This window comes from Lissotriton vulgaris, unplaced genomic scaffold (assembly GCF_964263255.1).
Source record: "Lissotriton vulgaris unplaced genomic scaffold, aLisVul1.2 SCAFFOLD_1321, whole genome shotgun sequence".
Taxonomy (NCBI): domain Eukaryota; kingdom Metazoa; phylum Chordata; class Amphibia; order Caudata; family Salamandridae; genus Lissotriton; species Lissotriton vulgaris.
In genome coordinates, this window is record NW_028244778.1 from 335,865 (window position 1) to 354,884 (window position 19,020).

General features: G+C 45.1%; 1 protein-coding gene across 2 annotated transcripts in view; it reads left to right on the forward strand.

The window, feature by feature from the left end:
* Positions 1-19,020, forward strand: part of LOC147666743 (metalloreductase STEAP4-like) — a 262,209-nt gene that overhangs the window by 187,913 nt on the left and 55,276 nt on the right. For both annotated transcript variants that reach the window (XM_086948911.1, XM_086948910.1), the window contains exon 2: positions 14,505-14,962. In XM_086948911.1, coding sequence (XP_086805037.1) covers positions 14,507-14,962 — 456 coding nt within the window. In that variant the 5' untranslated portion in view covers positions 14,505-14,506. The remainder of the gene's footprint in view (positions 1-14,504; positions 14,963-19,020) is intronic.

Consider the following 19,020-nt stretch of genomic DNA (forward strand, 5'->3'; position numbering starts at 1 on the left):
TCTAACGTTCTTGCGAGGACTTTTCTCCTTGAACTAGTGTACTCTGGTTGAAAAGTAAGCAACATTTTACAATAGCAAAATAACAAAACTTAATTTATAAATTCATGCAATGCCGATATTCTCATTACTTATGATTTTGCAGCTGTAATGAAACTTTCACTTCGGCCTAATTATATCCTAGAATGGCAAATTGTCTCAAACAATCGCAGGGCCGTTTTTTTTTCTCGAATTGCCAATAACACTTATTCTCCCCATTATGCTTCTATAACCTTAATTCTTTCACATACACACTTCCAGATGGGCCATCTCATGCACCAAGGCCTGAAAGGACACGGAAAAACAAGCACTGGCCTTTGACTGCCTGCCCCCCCCTCCTTGATCTGTTCTCTCCTCCATCCTCTCTTTTCTTTCTCCCTCATCCCCTTAGGCAATTCTCTCCTCACCCCTCCCCTCATTCCTCCTCACACAGCCCCCTATATCTTTCCCTGTCCGTGTACCCCAGTCCCCAAACCTCTCAATGCCCTCGTCCTTCTGCAGCTACCACTTCCGGTGGTGTCCTTGGGGCTGCCAGGTCTCCTCACTTCGCCTGAAAGTTCTTAAAGCTCAGATGGTAAGTGCAGTTCACAGGCTTGTCATGTCATCTCTCCTCTCTCATCCTCTCCTCCCTCTGCCACCCTGCGCTCAACCGTCCGCACTCACTCAGCTGCCATCTGCACCTTGCCACTCCCCCCCACCACCACCCACCTCAATGTGCAACTGCTCTCGTTCTTATCTCCATATGTTTACCTGTATCTCCGTGTCCCTGTCAGGCCCTCCGTGACCATCTGCTCCACGGAATGTTTCAGCTTTTTGTTCCTCTGTCTACACGTGGCCGTGTGCCTCAATGTTTTACTCTCCTCTGAGCTGTCATGAGTAGATAGGCACCGTGAAACCCTATGTGTATATTTATTGGGAGGGGAAAGGGGGTCCCTGCAGTCCTTTTGTACACAGTTTTGAGAACAGTAACACCCGCTGCTGAAAGGGGAGAAGAGGGGCATAGCGAGGCCTGTCCAGAGACGGAGGCACCGGATCACGCACTCGCTTTTCACTCTCAGGAGGGCTATTAGTTGCCAGCTGTGTGTCGACCCACTTGTCACCCCCTGACGCACCCCCGCCTTGGTGCATACCTCCGTACCTGACTGTTTCTCTGCCTCTCTGTCTGTACTGTGACCCATGATGACACGCGCAGCGCAGCCATGCTGGCACCGCACAGAACGCGGCGCACACGGCCCCCGCCCCTGGCGCCAAACGTTACATCACATGATGTCGAATTATAGAAGGCCTACACAATTTCTCCCCCTTTTGCCGCCCTAGCCATTCTGCCACCCTAGGCAGCCGCCTAGTCCTTCCTAATGGTAGCAACGGCCCTGGCAGTGCTGCTGTGTTGTGTGTACGTATGCTTTTGTTGCTGCTGCTGCCTGTGCTGAATGTACTCTGCATGTGAATCTAAACCCAAACGTTTTTCAATGTGCTAGATGAAACTGTATCTAGTTGCATTTTTTTTTTGTGTTGACATTTTTTATTGAATTCTACTATGAAAATACATCATAAGAATAAAATCAAAAGAGCATGAAGATTGGAACGAAATACATGACAAAATCTGTAAAAATAAGAAAACAGCAATCGATACATGAAATTTGTATTCAAAATCTAGTTGCATTTTGAGTAAGTGTTAAAGATTGTAGGAGTCACTGTTAGCATGAGCGGAAAGCCATTTTGTTTTTGGCAGCCATTTTAGTTAGCCATGTGCTCGCTCCTTCTTCCAGAGCCCTGCACATGCTCAGAAAGGCCTAGCTGGTAGAATGCACCTGCTCCTAGTAAAGAGCTGTCAGGCTATTCTTGCTGGTGTAAGGAGAAATGTATCCCCTCCCTCTTTGTTGAGCAAGCAAATTTTGTGTAGCCACATTAGTCAGTAAGTATTCTTGTATGTGCCAGGACCTCCCCTGGGTTTTATGTTGACTATGTAACCTATTCATATATAAGGCCCCTGTTCTCTGTACTTCTTAGAATGCTTCCTTCAGTGGCCTGAGGGTACTGTGTGAAACAATCTCCCTCATGTGAGGTTAATAAGTGCATTGTTTTTATATTACAGCTTCCGTGCCACTTTCTTCTTTGTTGGTATAAAGGACCAGGTGTATCAGTGAACCCCTTAGAAGGTTTTTATTTCTTCATAAGTGCTTAACTCCAGTCATGCAAGCAGGCTTCACACGGAATGATGTCTCTACTCTACTTTCCCTTTGTATGCTGTATGGACCACAACTCCTTTCACCAACTTAGACAGACCTCTTCTGATATTATCCATCATCCTATATAAGACTCTTTCCAACTCTTCTTTTTATGTCATAGGCGCGTACCAAACGGACTGGAGGAGCGTTTGTGGTTAGGAAAGGATATCTAGAAAAACGAATTACTAATCTCTCAAATGTACCGTATTGATTATTTAGAATGATCATTAATCTCAAGTGTCCCAAACTTTGATCACATGTGCTGCTAAAAATGGCGGCCTCTCTTGCAAAACGACTGGTTTGATGCTTCATCTCAGTGCCATTAAACCTTGCCGGTACAGAAATGAGCAGAGGACACATAGGAACATGGGCGTCAACCCTTCATGTTTCAGATGCTAACTCTTTGTGAGACGTTCGAAAAATGTGATAGTCCATCAGATTCGTGGGATTGAGGAAACAAATATAACCTCCAGTTGGCAGATACCTTAATGCGATAGATATTCAACTTGTGACGCTACAGGTCTGTAAGGAGGTACAGGCAAGCAGCAATTTTCAAAAATTGCATTTGATCATTTGAAAAAAAGTTGGCAATTCGAATGATTTCCCCAAACATGCATTCGTAGCAATAGCAGGGTCATTTGTGCATTTTTCCCTTGTCAGTGTAACTGTGGTTCCTCTTGACACAGGAATATTCCACGAACAAGCACTGGTTCAGTAAGCTTTCACCTCCACAGAAATTGCAGAGTTATCATCTTCGAAAATCACTTAGCGAGATTGCTGGCACGAAAAGCCCTAACAGGCTCAGCAGCTCTGTTCATAAGACAGCACCTCGGTATTTTGGTCATTCGCACGCCAAGGATTTCTGTTTGAGAAAAAAATCGCCTCCTAATGCAGCTCCACTCAGCTGAAATTGAAAAAAAAACTAGCTGCCTTTTGACATTTCAGTCTTTATGAAAAAATCTACTGTCAAATAAAGTGGTTGCCAAGGAGGCTTAGTTCATGCTCCGAGCAGAAGGAAGAGTTGCGACTGTAGAGGAAGCATATGGCAGGGACACGAATTGAAAGATATGCCAAGAGTGAAGAAAAACTGATTTATTGTCAGATAGCACACTGGGCGTTAAGCTGGTCTGATTTTACTCCATTTAATACAGCTGATACATTAAGCGATATAACGTTTAAGCATAGTGTGAATTGAATATGATTACAGAAGATATTTACCATACAGGATGCCATAATCTTCTTAGAGTGCACCTCTTCATATAAACGTGCATGCAAATATAACAAGCATTGGCAATGCCAATTGGTCTGGCTGTAAGGGAATGTTGTATGGTAATGTGAAGCATTACAACTAAATAGCAAGGGAATGGATATTTATTTGTGTGGAAGCAAACAACTGCACACTAACATTGGTGCACATTTAAAGGTCCGGTGATAGATGCACCTTCAAGTTAGACCTAAGATCCATGCTGATTAATGACTGCTCTCCTCCTATCTGTGCTGCTGCTAGAGAAAAACAATATAAATTATCTAGTCATCTTAGACACTTTAAGAGCATTGCAGTGTCATATGTGTGACCCTGAAAGTGCAACCTCAGGCAGCTGGATAAATAAGCCAAATGGCCACCACTATCAAGCACATTTTTATAGGAGCACACAACTTCTGCTTAATCAAAACATGAACTCTTGGCTCCCAACATTTGGGCGGAGCCAACACCCCCTATCACCAGGTGATACTCAAGCAAGACCAGAAAACGTGATTGCAGATAAGTAATTATTTCTATATTAATTGTAGTATCTAAAGTCAATAGTAAGGGCCAGATGTAGAAAGGCTGTTGGGGCTGCACATCCTGGGATTTGCAAAACTGTAGGGTTTTGACCACAAAACGGAAAAATGCATTGCAATAAAGTTACACTGTAAGTCAGAAATGGCTTTTCAGCTCACATTGCTGCAGTATTCAGTTACATGAAATGGCGCATCTAATGTAAGAGTCATGCAAAGATCGCTTTCACAAAAGACACAAACACCATGTTACCAATAGTGTAAGTAATGTTCCATCATTTATACAACACAAGCAGTAGCAGTGCAGGCATTCTTCACACAATAAACAGATACTGTAGTCCAGTAATTGCGCAAATATTGTTCACACAAGTACAGGCAAAACACATAGAGCTTCATTTATGAGGAAGTCATGAAGCGCAGCGAGCCACCTTGCTGTTCTGCACTGCATGACAGGGAAAGGGCAGAAATGCACCGTATTTAAGACAACCCAGTGCATTTTTCTCCTTTTCTTTGTGCTGGCACCCTATTGGCAGCCTAGTGCCAAAGCATGCACCGTTGCACCATGAGGCAATGGTGCCTGTTTCATGCATTATTGGTTTTTAACACAAAGGGGCACCTTCCTGGACAAAACCAATCCTGGGAGGCAAACAATAATCTTAAGAAAGTTGTAGAAGTAACAAATAGAAAATGTTTTGCCTGGTACTATGTGGTCACATTCGGACAACCACACAATACTCACTGTGTCATCACACATTTCGATAAGTTGCTTAAGTTGGGTGATAATGCAGCTTCATTAACCCCTTCGATGCTCGTGATGGAACCCAGCCATCATGAACCACGGATGGCCTGTGCGCTTGACGACTGGGTTCCGTCACGACTCCCCCTGTGATTGGAATGTTCAGCACCGGGCTGGAATTCCTGCCCAGGCAACAAGTTAAAGGTTGTGTTACTTGTTTTGTGACGTTTATACACAAGAACAAACCTTGTATTCAGGGACAGGCTGAGAACCGAAACCGTCCCTGGCAAACTGCTCGGCCAGTCCCCCTGGGGAGAGGGTGGGGGTGCCGCCAAGCTGTTTGCCAGGGCAGGTTTTGGACGATTTTGTTACAATGGGCAGAATTTGCCTGCCCCCAGTAACAAAAACAGACCCCAAGGGGCCCAAAACCGGACCCCACCTTGGCGGCCCGCCGGGGCAACACCTGGTGTCCGCTTGTCCGGCCCTGTTTGTATTTGATACTACTAATACTAGTCAATGGTGGGGAAGCTTCATTCCTTTGTAAACTGCAGAATTCACACTGTTGAGACATCCTGTCTTCATCAGATCTTTATTCTTTGAATGCATGTGGTCAATGTATTGTGGTACAAAAGGGGGTGGTGATGGACGGAGCATCTGAATCAATCAAACACTCACACCCAGTCAAAAGATCTACTCTGCCACCCCAGTTCAGACATGGCTATATGCAAATCAGTCTGACCCTGTGCCTCATGGGAACAGTCCAGCCCGAACTGCCAAGCCATGTCTTCCCTGGACCGGAAACAAGCTTCCGAGGACCGGTTTCTGGCATTCCAGCCGTCTTCAGCCCGGCTTGCTTGAATCCAGTGCCAAAGTGAGCAAGGGACTCACGTCTGAGCATACCCTGCCACACTTATGGCGGCCAAAAGTGGTACAAAAGGGGGTGGTGATGGACGGAGCATCTGAATCAATCAAATACTCACTCCCAGTCAAAAGATCTGGGTTTAATCCATCACCGTTCTTTAGCCCACTCTGCCACCCCAGTTCAGACATGGCTATATGCAAATCAGTCTGACCCTGTGCCTCATGGGAACAGTCCAGCCTGAACTGCCAAGCCATGTCTTCCCTGGACCGGAAACAAGCTTCTGAGGACCGGTTTCTGGCATTCCAGCCGTCTTCAGCCCGGCTTGCTTGAATCCAGTGCCAAAGTGAGCAAGGGACTCACGTCTGAGCATACCCTGCCACACTTATGGCGGCCAAAAGTGGTACAAAAGGGGGTGGTGATGGACGGAGCATCTGAATCAATCAAACACTCACACCCAGTCAAAAGATCTACTCTGCTACCCCAGTTCAGACATGGCTATATGCAAATCAGTCTGACCCTGTGCCTCATGGGAACAGTCCAGCCCGAACTGCCAAGCCATGTCTTCCCTGGACCGGAAACAAGCTTCCGAGGACCGGTTTCTGGCATTCCAGCTGTCTTCAGCCCGGCTTGCTTGAATCCAGTGCCAAAGTGAGCAAGGGACTCACGTCTGAGCATACCCTGCCACACTTATGGCGGCCAAAAGAGGTACAAAAGGGGGTGGTGATGGACGGAGCATCTGAATCAATCAAACACTCACTCCCAGTCAAAAGATCTGGGTTTAATCCATCACCGTTCTTTAGCCCACTCTGCCACCCCAGTTCAGACATGGCTATATGCAAATCAGTCTGACCCTGTGCCTCATGGGAACAGTCCAGCCCGAACTGCCAAGCCATGTCTTCCCTGGACCGGAAACAAGCTTCTGAGGACCGGTTTCTGGCATTCCAGCCGTCTTCATCCCGGCTTGCTTGAATCCAGTGGCAAAGTGAGCAAGGGACTCACGTCTGAGCATACCCTGCCACACTTATGGCGGCCAAAAGTGGTACAAAAGGGGGTGGTGATGGACGGAGCATCTGAATCAATCAAACACTCACACCCAGTCAAAAGATCTACTCTGCCACCCCAGTTCAGACATGGCTATATGCAAATCAGTCTGCCCTGTGCCTCATGGGAACAGTCCAGCCCGAACTGCCAAGCCATGTCTTCCCTGGACCGGAAACAAGCTTCCGAGGACCGGTTTCTGGCATTCCAGCCGCCTTCAGCCCGGCTTGCTTGAATCCAGTGTCAAAGTGAGCAAGGGACTCACGTCTGAGCATACCCTGCCACACTTATGGCGGCCAAAAGTGGTAGAAAAGGGGGTGGTGATGGACGGAGCATCTGAATCAATCAAACACTCACACCCAGTCAAAAGATCTGGGTTTAATCCATCTCTCAATATTATGTGTTTTCTCTCTTAGTACTAAAAACCAATCAGCATTCCTCTTCCTTTCCACTGCCACTTAGGCCCCTCTCATGCACCATGCCTGTTGTATGATGTATTTAAACGTTATATTACAGTCATATTGTCAGAAAATCTGAAACCCCCTCCCAATCTTACTGAACAAGTTATGTCCCTGTCTGACACTAAGGGCCCCATTAGGATGGCGGGCGGGCAAACCTATCGGAAATCGGGACCGCCCGCCCTAAGGGCGGGGGTCCCGCACGCACCAATAGGATGTGCCCACCACTGTGGCGGGCACATCCTGTATTTTTAGTATTGTGGCGGGCAGAGCTCTGTGCTCCGCCCGCCACAATACTAAAAATGCTTTGCAGCATTTACATAATCAAAGCGGCAGGCACCGCGTGGTGCCTACCGCTTTGATTATGTAAATGCAGGGGGGTACCACAGGTATCCCTTCGTGTGCCACCCCCTTTGGCCTTCACTCTGGGGGCCCACAGGGGGCCCCCAGAGTGAACACCGCATGCCTTTCCGTGGCGGCATTGCCGCCATGGAAAGGCATTGAAAAATGCCCATTGTAATTTTGAGGGCGGTGTCTGACAGACACCGCCTGCATGTTACTCGTTTTCCGCCCCGGCCGCAAGGCGACCGGGCGGAAAAGTGGCGGGCGGTGTTTGCCTCTGCTGCGGTCCCCCCCCGCCATTGTAATGTGGCGGGGGGGAAAGGGTGGCGGGCGGGCATTTCTGTCGGGCGGATCGCCACCGCCACCATGGCGGTGGCGATCCGCCCGACATCCTAATGGACCCCTAAGGGTTCAATTAAGATGTCTGTCAGAGCAGTCTCCGACCAACACCATTGTGGTCTCGGGACCGTCTGACCTCCGGTCGGCGGTCCCAACACAGCAATCACAATAAAACTGCACATGGTGCGGTCTCATACTCCCATTTCCATATGGGAGCTTGTGCTGCCACAAGCCAGCCATAGCACAAGCTCCCATTGAGAAATGGGAGAGTCTGTTAATCTCTGCACCGCGTGGCAGACACCTCAAAGTGCCTGCCACATGGTGTAGGGATTAACAAAGGTATACCCCTGCCCCCAACTGGAGGCTGCAGGGAAAAGGGAGCCCTGCTAGGGGACCCTCATACTCACTTTCCAACAGGCTTTTAATGTCGGAAAGCCTGTCAGAAACCAAGAATCGTAATCCTAATGGCGGAAACCATCGGAGCCTGTCGGAATCCATCAGAAGCCAGCTGGAATGACCGGCCGGTTTCAGTTTCAACTGCTTGCATTGTAATGTCAGAGCTGAAACTGTGATGAGGCTGAGACAGCCGCTGACCTGTGGTCAGAGGCCTTCCAGGGCTCATCATAATAAGACCCCAAATAGAAATACTTATGTTGCCATCCAGAGGGACATGGCCTAGACTGTCCCATTTGGAGCCGGACAGGTTGGTTTGTATATGGTCGTTCACTGTCACCAGCAGCACAGAAAGCAAAAATGTGATGGACTGGAACGCATCCCATAGTAGCGCCTGGTGGCTAAAATAATTTCCGGCGTTCTTGTCCACTGTTTTTAATTTTCTCTCTAAAGGAATGTGGACAACCCTGAGTACGAACAGTTCTGATTTTTCATGTCTGCATTAAACTTCTTCCTGTCAATCCATGCGTAAAAAACAGCACACAATTCAGCATTATCAAGATGTGGTACAAAACTAATGTAAAAAGAAAAAGGCCCATATCTATTGGACAGAGGCTGGGCATTAAGGAAGTCTACGGCTGTGTAATGTAAACCAAGGGCGCACATCTAGTCCCGTCGCACAAATAGCGCCTCGAAGTATTTTTTCCCTGCTAACTTTGTAAAATTCCCATTACAACGAAGCTTCTGTGAGCCAGATCTACTTGATAGAAACCCGGATTATTAAAATCGATCCCCGTGTTTTGCTTTTCCTGCTTCACCGGCGCACACCAACAGGAAGCAGGGCCGAATCAGAGTCATTTGCCGCTGCTTTATGGAGTGTGAAAACAGCAAGAAGACGGCATTGTTTTGCTCAGTGCGCCAGCTCTGATATCACCGAGCTGAGCAGAATCTCCATTTGAACTGTAAATATAAAATGTGACAGAGCAGGCAGATGCCAAGGCATGTTGATGCAATTGCATCTTCTGATTGCTGCAGAGATTTATGCCACAGTATTGACAGAGGGCGCGTTGTATGTACTCATTCCATTGCTTTATCGCCAGCCACCCAAATGGAAAACTGCAGTTTGTACAGAGAGCGCCAGTACTTTGTGTTTAATGAATGTGCACTCGCCAAGTGGGCGGAATGTACTTACAATAATGGGGGTTCAGTCTTTTTGCAACAGGGCGTACAGTGGAAAACTACTAAGACCGATAAGAAAGCTTCACTGACTTGGGGAAGAACTAATATTTGAAGTGAGCCCAGACTTTTGTTTCACATTTCACGTGTGTACCTTAAATAGAGGACTACTGTACACTCTCTTGTGTAATGTGTAATGTTTGCTACCTTAGGATGTGCACCTCTGCAGAATGCCTCACACAACCAAATGCAACATGGCCAGGCCTTTAGAGGGGTGGGAGGTGGTGACAATCCCTGTCTCAGTGAGGAATGGAAGGGGGTTCTGTCTTCATGCTTCTCAAAGTAATTTCACCTTTTTGTTGATCTGCAAAGTCTGTCATCGATGTGTTTCTCACTGTAAAGCACTTTGTGTAGGGCTGTACTGGTCATATTGGACACAGGGAATCCCCCTTATTGACTGTTGGCTGCTTTCAGGCAGTACAGCCAATGGGTATGTGTTTAGGGTTGATCGGTCCTAAAATCAGCCCTGCCGGGGTGCCACGCTTACATTCTTATCTGTGTGTATATAATCTGTTACTGCAGTGAACTAATGTTCATGGATACTGTGACTGAAATGATGGTTCTCTTCAATTGCTATGCTGGCTCAGAGCAAGAGGCTGCTTTCACCTGCCAATACAACCCTGATTCCCTGACTACTTGGCCTTTATGTCTTTTTGGATTATTAAATGACTATTATTAGAAGATACTGTTGAGTGTCGCAAAATATCCAGAAAGGTTTTGTACCAATTGATGTATACTTTCTTTTAAACAAGAGCTGGAAAAAGCTCATGGGTCTGACTCAAATTAACCAACACATTGAAACACAGGCACGCACAAAACCACACTGTCTAATTGTGGTGTGTCTCTGTTCAACTTGCCCTTTTCTGTGTATTTCAAAGTACTTGGGTTTAAAGGCAGCCCCTCACATTTACTCTTGAGTTCTATCTAGATGGAAGATGGTCTGTCCTAGTGGTAAGAGAGTGTTGTTGTGAATAAGCAGAACACAGGGTTCATGAGCGCTATAGTTTCAAAGCCGAAGTCTTGCATGAAGGTAGACAAAGATGTTGATCAAAATGCCGCAGACCTAGGGTTCAGGAGGGCAATAGTGATAAAATGTGTAGGAAAAGGTTTGCTGTATTGAGAAGCGGTGAAATGACAAAGGTAGTGTGGTGTGAATGATGTTTGATTGTGTTTCAAATACCTAGCTCTGGGGATTGTTTTAATAGGCCGTGTTGTGGGATCTGTGATAACTAAGAATGAGGATGCTCAGTGGTGATTTGCACTTAATGTAGGTGTTCCAGCTTTGGGTGTGTATAAATATTGAAGTATTGAAATATGTTGCAGTGGATCTCATGTCAATCATTCCAGTCGGCGCTTGAGCCCTTGTGTGGTGGGTCAGTTTGAGTGCTTGGTTTTGTGTCCCTGGACTGGATTGGCAGGTTGAGAGACAGTGGGTGACTATATCGCGGAATGGTGGTGGTTATTATCAGAACTGTGGGTTTGTTGTTTGGCAGTCAGTGTAGGAGCAGCTTGTTCTGGTTCAGACTACCAGGAAGTATGCTGATATTAGGCTGCTTAATTTCATCCTCTGTGAGTGCCTGATAATGGGGAGATGGATTGTGGAGGATGGTTGTCTAGTTTTGGGCAAAGTAGCAAAGTAGGAATGAAAGGCATGGTATCAATGTTAACCTACCTACCCATAGTAGTAGTTTGTAGTGACCTCGGGGTATGAAACAGTAGAAGGCATAATTTTGAGTGGATCACAACCTTCCCATTCTCATAAAGGGCGATGTGGAGCTTACATTTCTGTTTATGATAACCCGAGATCCTATGTTTTAGGCATGGTGAATGGACCCACGAGAGGATGTTATAAATAATATATTAATAGCAGGGCAAAATGTGAGAAGCCCTGTATCAGATGATGGTGTTTTTCACTGATTATGGTTTATGAGTTGGCCATGAGGGCTTGCTATATTTGCTATCTAAGTGTGATGTTGAAGGGCTGGGGGAATATCGAAGGCACCCTAGAGCCTATTATGATATGAAGCTCTCCATATTGGCTTGGTGGCCATAATAAGACATTCAGAAATGTGTATTCTATTGATCTTAGGATGCAGATTCAGTGTGGAAAAGCTGAATTGTACAGCCACAGAGTATCATTCAGTACATAGAAAAAAATAAAAGATTAAGTTGTCGTATTAGGTGTAAAAATGTGCTTGGTCATCCCAGATTTTTCAGTTTTTTTTCTAGATCTAATTTTTGCGACAATTAGCACTCTCTGTTCTGTGACACGGCTATTCAGGGCCTCAGTGTGTGCCCTTTGACCCTAAATGGTATTGGTAAAATTGTTTTCACCCAATTGATCAATTTAACTTTCTTCTAAGGACAAACTTGCAAAAAATGTATGGCTTCTAGTAGAAACTATGTTCTACGGTTGGACTTCAATTAAAAGACACTGCAGTAACACATGACAAGGAAAAGTGTGTGGGCCATACAGGATAACATATTTGTATAAATTAATAAGTCACCTCTAAAGTGGGCATTACACACCCATAAGGCAAGGTGCTAATGTATACAAAATGTGGCACCCTTTACTTTAAAAGTGGACTGAAGACCAAAAGGCAATTTTCAGTGTGTAGATTGAGCTAAATTGTCGAAATAAAATGTTTCAAAAGTAATTCAAATGTATTTTTCACTCAATTTTCAAAATGTGGTTTAATGGTAGAATCTGATTTTTGATAACTTTAGTAGAAGAGTAAGTTTCTAAAATGTACTTTAGTCTTTTTGAGTCACTCACAACATCTCATCAACCCCCCATGGCTGTAATACACATCCTTAGCAGGTAGAGTTAACTGGAGCCTGTTTTTGACTTCATGAAGAACAAGGTAGTGTTAGCTCCTGGCCATGTACCGGGGATTACCAGTTGGACATTGTCAGGTGGGTACGCAGCTCATCTAGATTGGGGAGCTTAAAAGAGAAATGCCTAGTGGCAGAAGGATACTGCCATATTGAAATCGGGGCTCGTGAGTTTTACAGGAAGACCAAGAGAAAATGCTGAAAAATGAGGGATGGGGACTGCAAAAAACTAGTTTGGACTTGATGACAGAATTTTTCCAACCATTGGCAAGTGTCCAGCTTGAATTTCCACCTGAGGGAGAAGGCTCTTCTGGAAGAAAGAATATTCACAACTCCTACTGGAAGTAGAGGACTCGCTCAAGGATTCAAGAAGTGCTTGAAATTAACAGGCACTTCACTGTGTAATTACCAGCTGCTTGTGCCGATGGTCCCTGGGGATGAGTACAAATTAGTCAAGAAATGTGCTTGGCCTGACCACGCTGTGTTGTTTGAGATGTTAGCGGCCACCCTCCCAAATGAATAACACAATTTCTGGCAGTGTTTCTTATTTTTGTGTGACAGTAACCTGATATGTAAAGTCACTGGTACTTCAACACTGTCATGAGTGTGGAAAATATTTAGAGGAACTTAACAAAGTTATGTGGAAAATCACATATAGTGGTGCAAAAAGGTATTTCTACAAAATCAGCAGGAGTATGGAAACTCTTAAAAACAAATACATATAGCACAAAATAGCATTTAAGTGCAAAATCCCCCTAAGTGCAACATCAAGAATGCACTATGCGTGCAAAACGACATTTACATTAGCGATATCGTATGTATCATACCTCTGATGTAAACTTATTCAGTGCAGAGATTAATTTATCCCTCTTGGTGCAAAAGGTGTGCTTGTGGATGACTTCACATTTCATTGGAATGATATTGTGGTACAAAATTACCCACACTGTAATGTCAGCATTAGTGTGAAAAACCTTTAGGAATACAGATTACACGTATCTGCAAAACCATATTTTTGGGAGGAAAATTATATGAAGGCACAAAACCTCCTCAGCAGGATTGTAGATAACATTTGGGAAACAGATCACATTTACCTCAATCACCTTTACAGGTGCAAAATAAAACTAGTGCATCATCAGTTGGACTATAGAGACACTTTTAAGTGTCAACACACACCTAGGGACAAAATTACATTAACCTGGGTGCAACATCAGCAGGAATGGTAAAGCGCTATTTAGAGGAACAAAAACAAGTAAAATCACATCTGAGTGCAAAATCACACGTAGAATTAAAAGGTAAAAATAGGAATCTAGCTGCCTATGACAAAGATAATGGTTTCTAGTTGCTTCCTCGATTGAAATGCCACACCCAGGTTTCCGGTTCAGGGGTTACGGCATTGGAAGGAAGAAATGAATGCAGTGAGTAGAGTTGGGGCGTAAAAAAACTATTTCAACTCAGTTTCAGTTCAATTAAAGACAAGAAGCCATTACACTAACTGGTAGCTAATGGCACTTCTTATTTTGAGAATGTTGTTGAGTGGTAAGGGGTGTGGTAAGTCAAAGAAATGGCAAGAACGTTTGTATGCCATCTATATGGCATACGAAGTGAATGTTGGAATTAGGGAAGTTAATATAAATAAAAAAGTGAAAGTGGCTCCGAATCTTGGAGGATGTTCTCAGGGAAAGGAGTAGGTGATGGTTGAGGTGAGCCCCACAAAACAGTAATGAAGCAAGCAGAATGATCAAATAGTACTAAATGTAGTACTAAAAGAAGTAAAAGTGTCGAGGTTTTTTTGTTGTGCACAAGTGCTAATATTTCAACAAACAACAAAACGATGGAAGGAGTGCTTCCAATAATCTAAACTAGAGGTGACTGCCACATTCCAGTCCATCGTTAGCCAGTCATTCAGGCACAGTAGAGATAGACTAGACATTTGCAAATCAGTCTTGGTCCTGTTCCTAAAGGAACAGCCTCATTGCTATTACAATGTCTTCGGTAAATGAACTGTCTTGGTAAGATTTGTCTGAGAATCTAACTCATATTGGGCCAGATTTCACTGAGCCTGGAGTTGCCAGAACTCTTGGGGTTTTGTAACTCCGAGGGTGGGTAACCTTCCTTTCACGGGGCACTACAAAAGAGGGTCTTAGATGTGATAAATGTATACTGTATGCTGAGTTGTTTAAACCTAATGCATAAACTCTGATGACTTACTTTTTTTTTTGCAGGCATGGAGACAAACTCAACATATAACATGGCGCTGGTTCAAAAATCTTCAAGAGAGAATGAGACATTGTGCATTTTTGGAACAGGTGATTTTGGAAGAGCCCTAGGCTGTAAGATGCTGCAGTGTGGCTATAATGTTGTGTTTGGCAGCAGGAGCCCAAACAATGATAATCTGATCCCAAAAGGAGCAGAGGTCCTCAGCCATCACGAAGCTGCTCAGAGATCCGGAATTATCTTCATTGCAGTTCAACGAGATCATTACTCATTTCTCATTGGGTTGGCGGATGCCCTCCGTGGCAAAATATTGGTCGATGTAAGCAACAACCTCAAATTAAATCAATATCCAGAATCTAATGCAGAATACCTTGCTGAGTTGGTTCCAGGAGCTGAAGTGGTCAAAGCATTTAACACAGTGTCTGCCTGGGCGCTGCAATCGGGCACTTTGGATGCCAGTAGACAGGTAAGGATATATCTAGAAAATTGTATATTTATGTTCAAAAAGTGCAATTGTTAGCATTCGTGATCTAGCATGCAGTGATAAAGCAGTTTGCATTCCATGACATAATGCATATGGACATTATGTACTGAAATGTACAATTGTCTTTTGTTAGATTTAGGGGTCTCTAGTTGGCACAGGTAGGTTCTTGTGACAAATAGGGACCCTGGCCTCTAGTCAGGGTAAGGGGTATATACTCTTTAGATAACTCCTGTTCACCCCCTTGGTAACTTGGCACGAGCAGACAGGCTTATCAAAGGCAATGTGTAAAGTATTTGTAACAACACTCACAGTAACACAGTGAAAACACCACAAATGAACTCCACACCACTTTAGAAAAATAAACGTATTCAATCTAAACTAAACAAGACCAAAACGACAAAAATCCAACATACACAGTTCAAGGATATGATTTCAAAAGAATCCACAGTTGCGTCACGTTTAGCCAAAAGTACCTTTAGATGCGAAAAAGTTCCATGTGAAAGCTGCAGCATTGAAAAGCGTTGCGTCACTCCTGAGACCCTGGGGAGGGGATGCGACAAACCCGCTGGATGCAGAGGGTGTTTTGCGGTGACTCCAATCCATATGGGGAGGGATGTGATACCTTGTATGGATTCCGGTGCGCAGGTTTCGTAGGAAGCGTCTCGCAATGGTACGAGGCGACGTTCTTCGAGGCAGCGACGATCTCAGGTGCGGCGGCAATGCTCAGCATTGATCTTCTCCTCTCGCGGCCCCTCGATGTGATGGCTCTGCGACAACACTCGCAGCGACGTGATGTTGTCTACAAGCAAGCGGTGTGACGATCTCACCCAGCGACAACAGGCTCTGCGACGATACTCGCAGCGATGGTAATCTTCCCGTACCGGAGCGATGCGTTCCGTAAGCGAAGGATGCATCGGTTCTCGCAGCAGCAACAGGTGCTGCGACGATCTTGATATTTGCGGCGGCGGGAATTTCCTCGCACTGTCGGGGATGTGCTCCGCAAGTGAGCAATGCATGATACTTTGCAGAAAATCTTTAGTATCTTCTTCTCCAGCCTCCCAACAACAGGTACAACTTCCAGAGGCACCACAACTAGCCCAAGCACTCTAGGAAGGACAGAACTCTCTCAGTAGAGTTCAGGGGAAGCTGGGGGTGAAGTCCTTTTGTTCCTGGGACTTCTTAACAGGGAGCTAGCTCAACTCAGGCCCTTGGAGATCTCTTCAAGCAAGGGGACACAGCACAAAGCAAAGTCCTTTCCCTGTCCTTGCCGGCAAAGCAACTGCAGGTCAGCCCACACACACACAGCAGGACAGTCCTTCCTCTTCAGCCTTCCAGCTTTCTCCTTGGCAGAGGTTCCTTCTTGATTCCAGGATGATCTAATTTTCTGTAGTCTGGGGTCCTATACTTATAACCCTAAAACTCCTTGTTCCCTTTGTGAAGGAGGGCTCTGAGCCAGGTCTGAACCAGTTTTGGGTGTTCCTTGAGCACTTTGTTTTCCTGGCCTCTCCTTTCCTTTCAGAGAGAGGGGCACGGTCGTCAGCCGCTCAGCAGGAGGTGGAGCCAGCATTGTGGAAGGCAGGCAAAGCCCTATTCAGGCCCTGGTCCTACCCCCTCCCACCACTCTATATGCAGATGGAGCTATTGAGCACAGGGATGGCCCACTCAGCCTCTGGGAGCCACCCAGCCCCTGCCACTCACAAACCAGACAGTCAATTTACATACAGTCCAAGGCACACAGAAAGGTCAGACAAGAGAAAAGCCACTTTCTAAAAGTGCTGTTCTCAAACACAGAATTTAAAAACCACCTTTTCTAAAAGGTGTGTTATTAAATTCTGATTTCAGGGACACCAGACGTTTATGTCCTATCTTGCTCCTATGGGAAGATATGCAGGTAACCACTGTAGACAGTATTCCCATGATAGCCTATGGGCAAGATAGCCTTTCAATAGCGAAAATCGAAAATGGCTGTAATTCACTAACACAGCATGTCACCTGCAGTAGTACATGCTCTACCTTTCACATACACTACACTCTTCCCAAGGGGGACCTTGGGCATTCCATAGTGGTGTCCAATGTGTACAGAAAGGGAAGGGTTAGCCCTGGTCAGTGGGGACAGTGGCCAGCTTGACATGGCAGTTCACAGACTGCACACAGGCACTGCGGTGGCAGGCCTGAGACACCATTTTAGGGCTACTCATGTGGGTGGCACAATCAGTGCTGCAGGCCCACTAGTAGCATTTGAATCACCAGCCCTGGCACACTCAGTGCACTTTACTAGGGACTTCTTGGTGATACAAATATGCCAATCAAGGATAACCAATTACAATAACAATTTACTCAGGGAGCACTTGCACTTTGACACTGATTAGCAGTGGCAAAGTGCCCAAAGCATCCAAACCAGCAAAAATTAAATCCAGCACAGCATCAGAAATATAGGCGGTAGAGGCAAATAGACGGGGGAAACTACACCAAAGACGCCAGGTCTAATATCTTTCAGTCATGCAGTATCACTAAAGGAGGCTTCACGTTGGCATAAACATACCTCATATCTGCCTGGAACATGCCTGATGTTCTAAAAAGCTATTTATAATGTATATTGCGATTTGGAAGCAGTATGATCATGCATTATTTTATCTTAAATGTGGTCCCTCAGCAAAACACTGGACCCCTAACTGTTTCTTCCATCATATCACATGTGACATTAGGTCACTTTCCTAAACAAGTACAGAAAACCATTTTTTTTTTCCAGGTATTAGTCTTGTTTGCTGTCCAACAAGGACCCCTCTTGTTGAAACATAACTATCAAAGAAATGCACATCTTCCTGCTTACTGTCCCTAAATTATTAGCCACACCTATGATTATATGAAACTGCTCCCTACCTAGCTCTTATCTTACTTTGCCCCATGTCCTCGCACTGACACAAAGACAGCTGCCAGTAAGACTGCACCCCGGATTCAAGCAAGCTGGGCCGAAGATGGATGTAATGCCAGAAACCGGTCCCCGGAAGCTTGTTTCCTTCCCAGTATAAGAATTGGCTTGGTAGTTTGGTCTGCCCTGTTCCCATGATGCACTGGGCCAGGGACAGACTAATTTGCATATAGCCAGGTTCTGAGCTGGGATGGTGCAGTGAGCTAAAAAACGGTGATGGATCAAGCCCTGATCTGTTGACTGGGTATGAGTGTTCTGTTTAATTCAGATACTCTGTCCATCACCACCCCCTTTTCTGAATAGTAAGACTGCACCCAGCACATCTTTTTCTACATAAGTGCCGGGAGCCATGGGAATTTTTATTAGTTACCTGTCTATAGTCTGCAGACATGTACCTATGTCCACACCTTCTATTGCCTACTCTGGGCACCACAGCTAAGCCAGTTGACTCACCTGCTGCAATTGCCATGCCAGAAACCATTTAACAGTCATCTAGGCTGTGTCCCAAAAACCCACTACATATTCACTTAAATGCTTTCCACTCTTCCTCCAGACACCTACCCCCAATAAAAGGCGTTTGATTCAGAACACAATTGTCGAAATTTTACTTCACAACTTTCCAGTTGCTATCCCAGGCAATCTCTCCATCTGCCTATTTGAAGCAATCTCTAACCAACAACGCTTGTTGATTGAGTCTGATCAGTTTCCAATTCCGAGGTCTGTAGATATTTATGCCTTTAACTGGTTTATAATGTAGTGCTAACATGCTGTCTTCCAGCTGTCTCATAATGATTTGACCTATTGAGTTCTTGCTAGTAAAACCAGACAGTAGCATTGTGCATAGTGTTGAATGCAGCCTTTATCAGCCATGAATGTGTGACATCAAACTATGTTACCGAAATTTGTGTATCATACATTCTGTCATAGCAATGGCCTTGTGGCCCTCTCTGAAGCATGGAAGTATCCACGTTTCTGGTGTTACAATGGCAGACTAAATCTTCATGCATCCCGTGATTATGTGCTACTGGTATTTTGTCCAAGGTACTCTCTAGGTTAGGTTACTCTGTCTTATTTTTTTATTTTTTTATTTTTTTGGAAAACCTTTTTTACA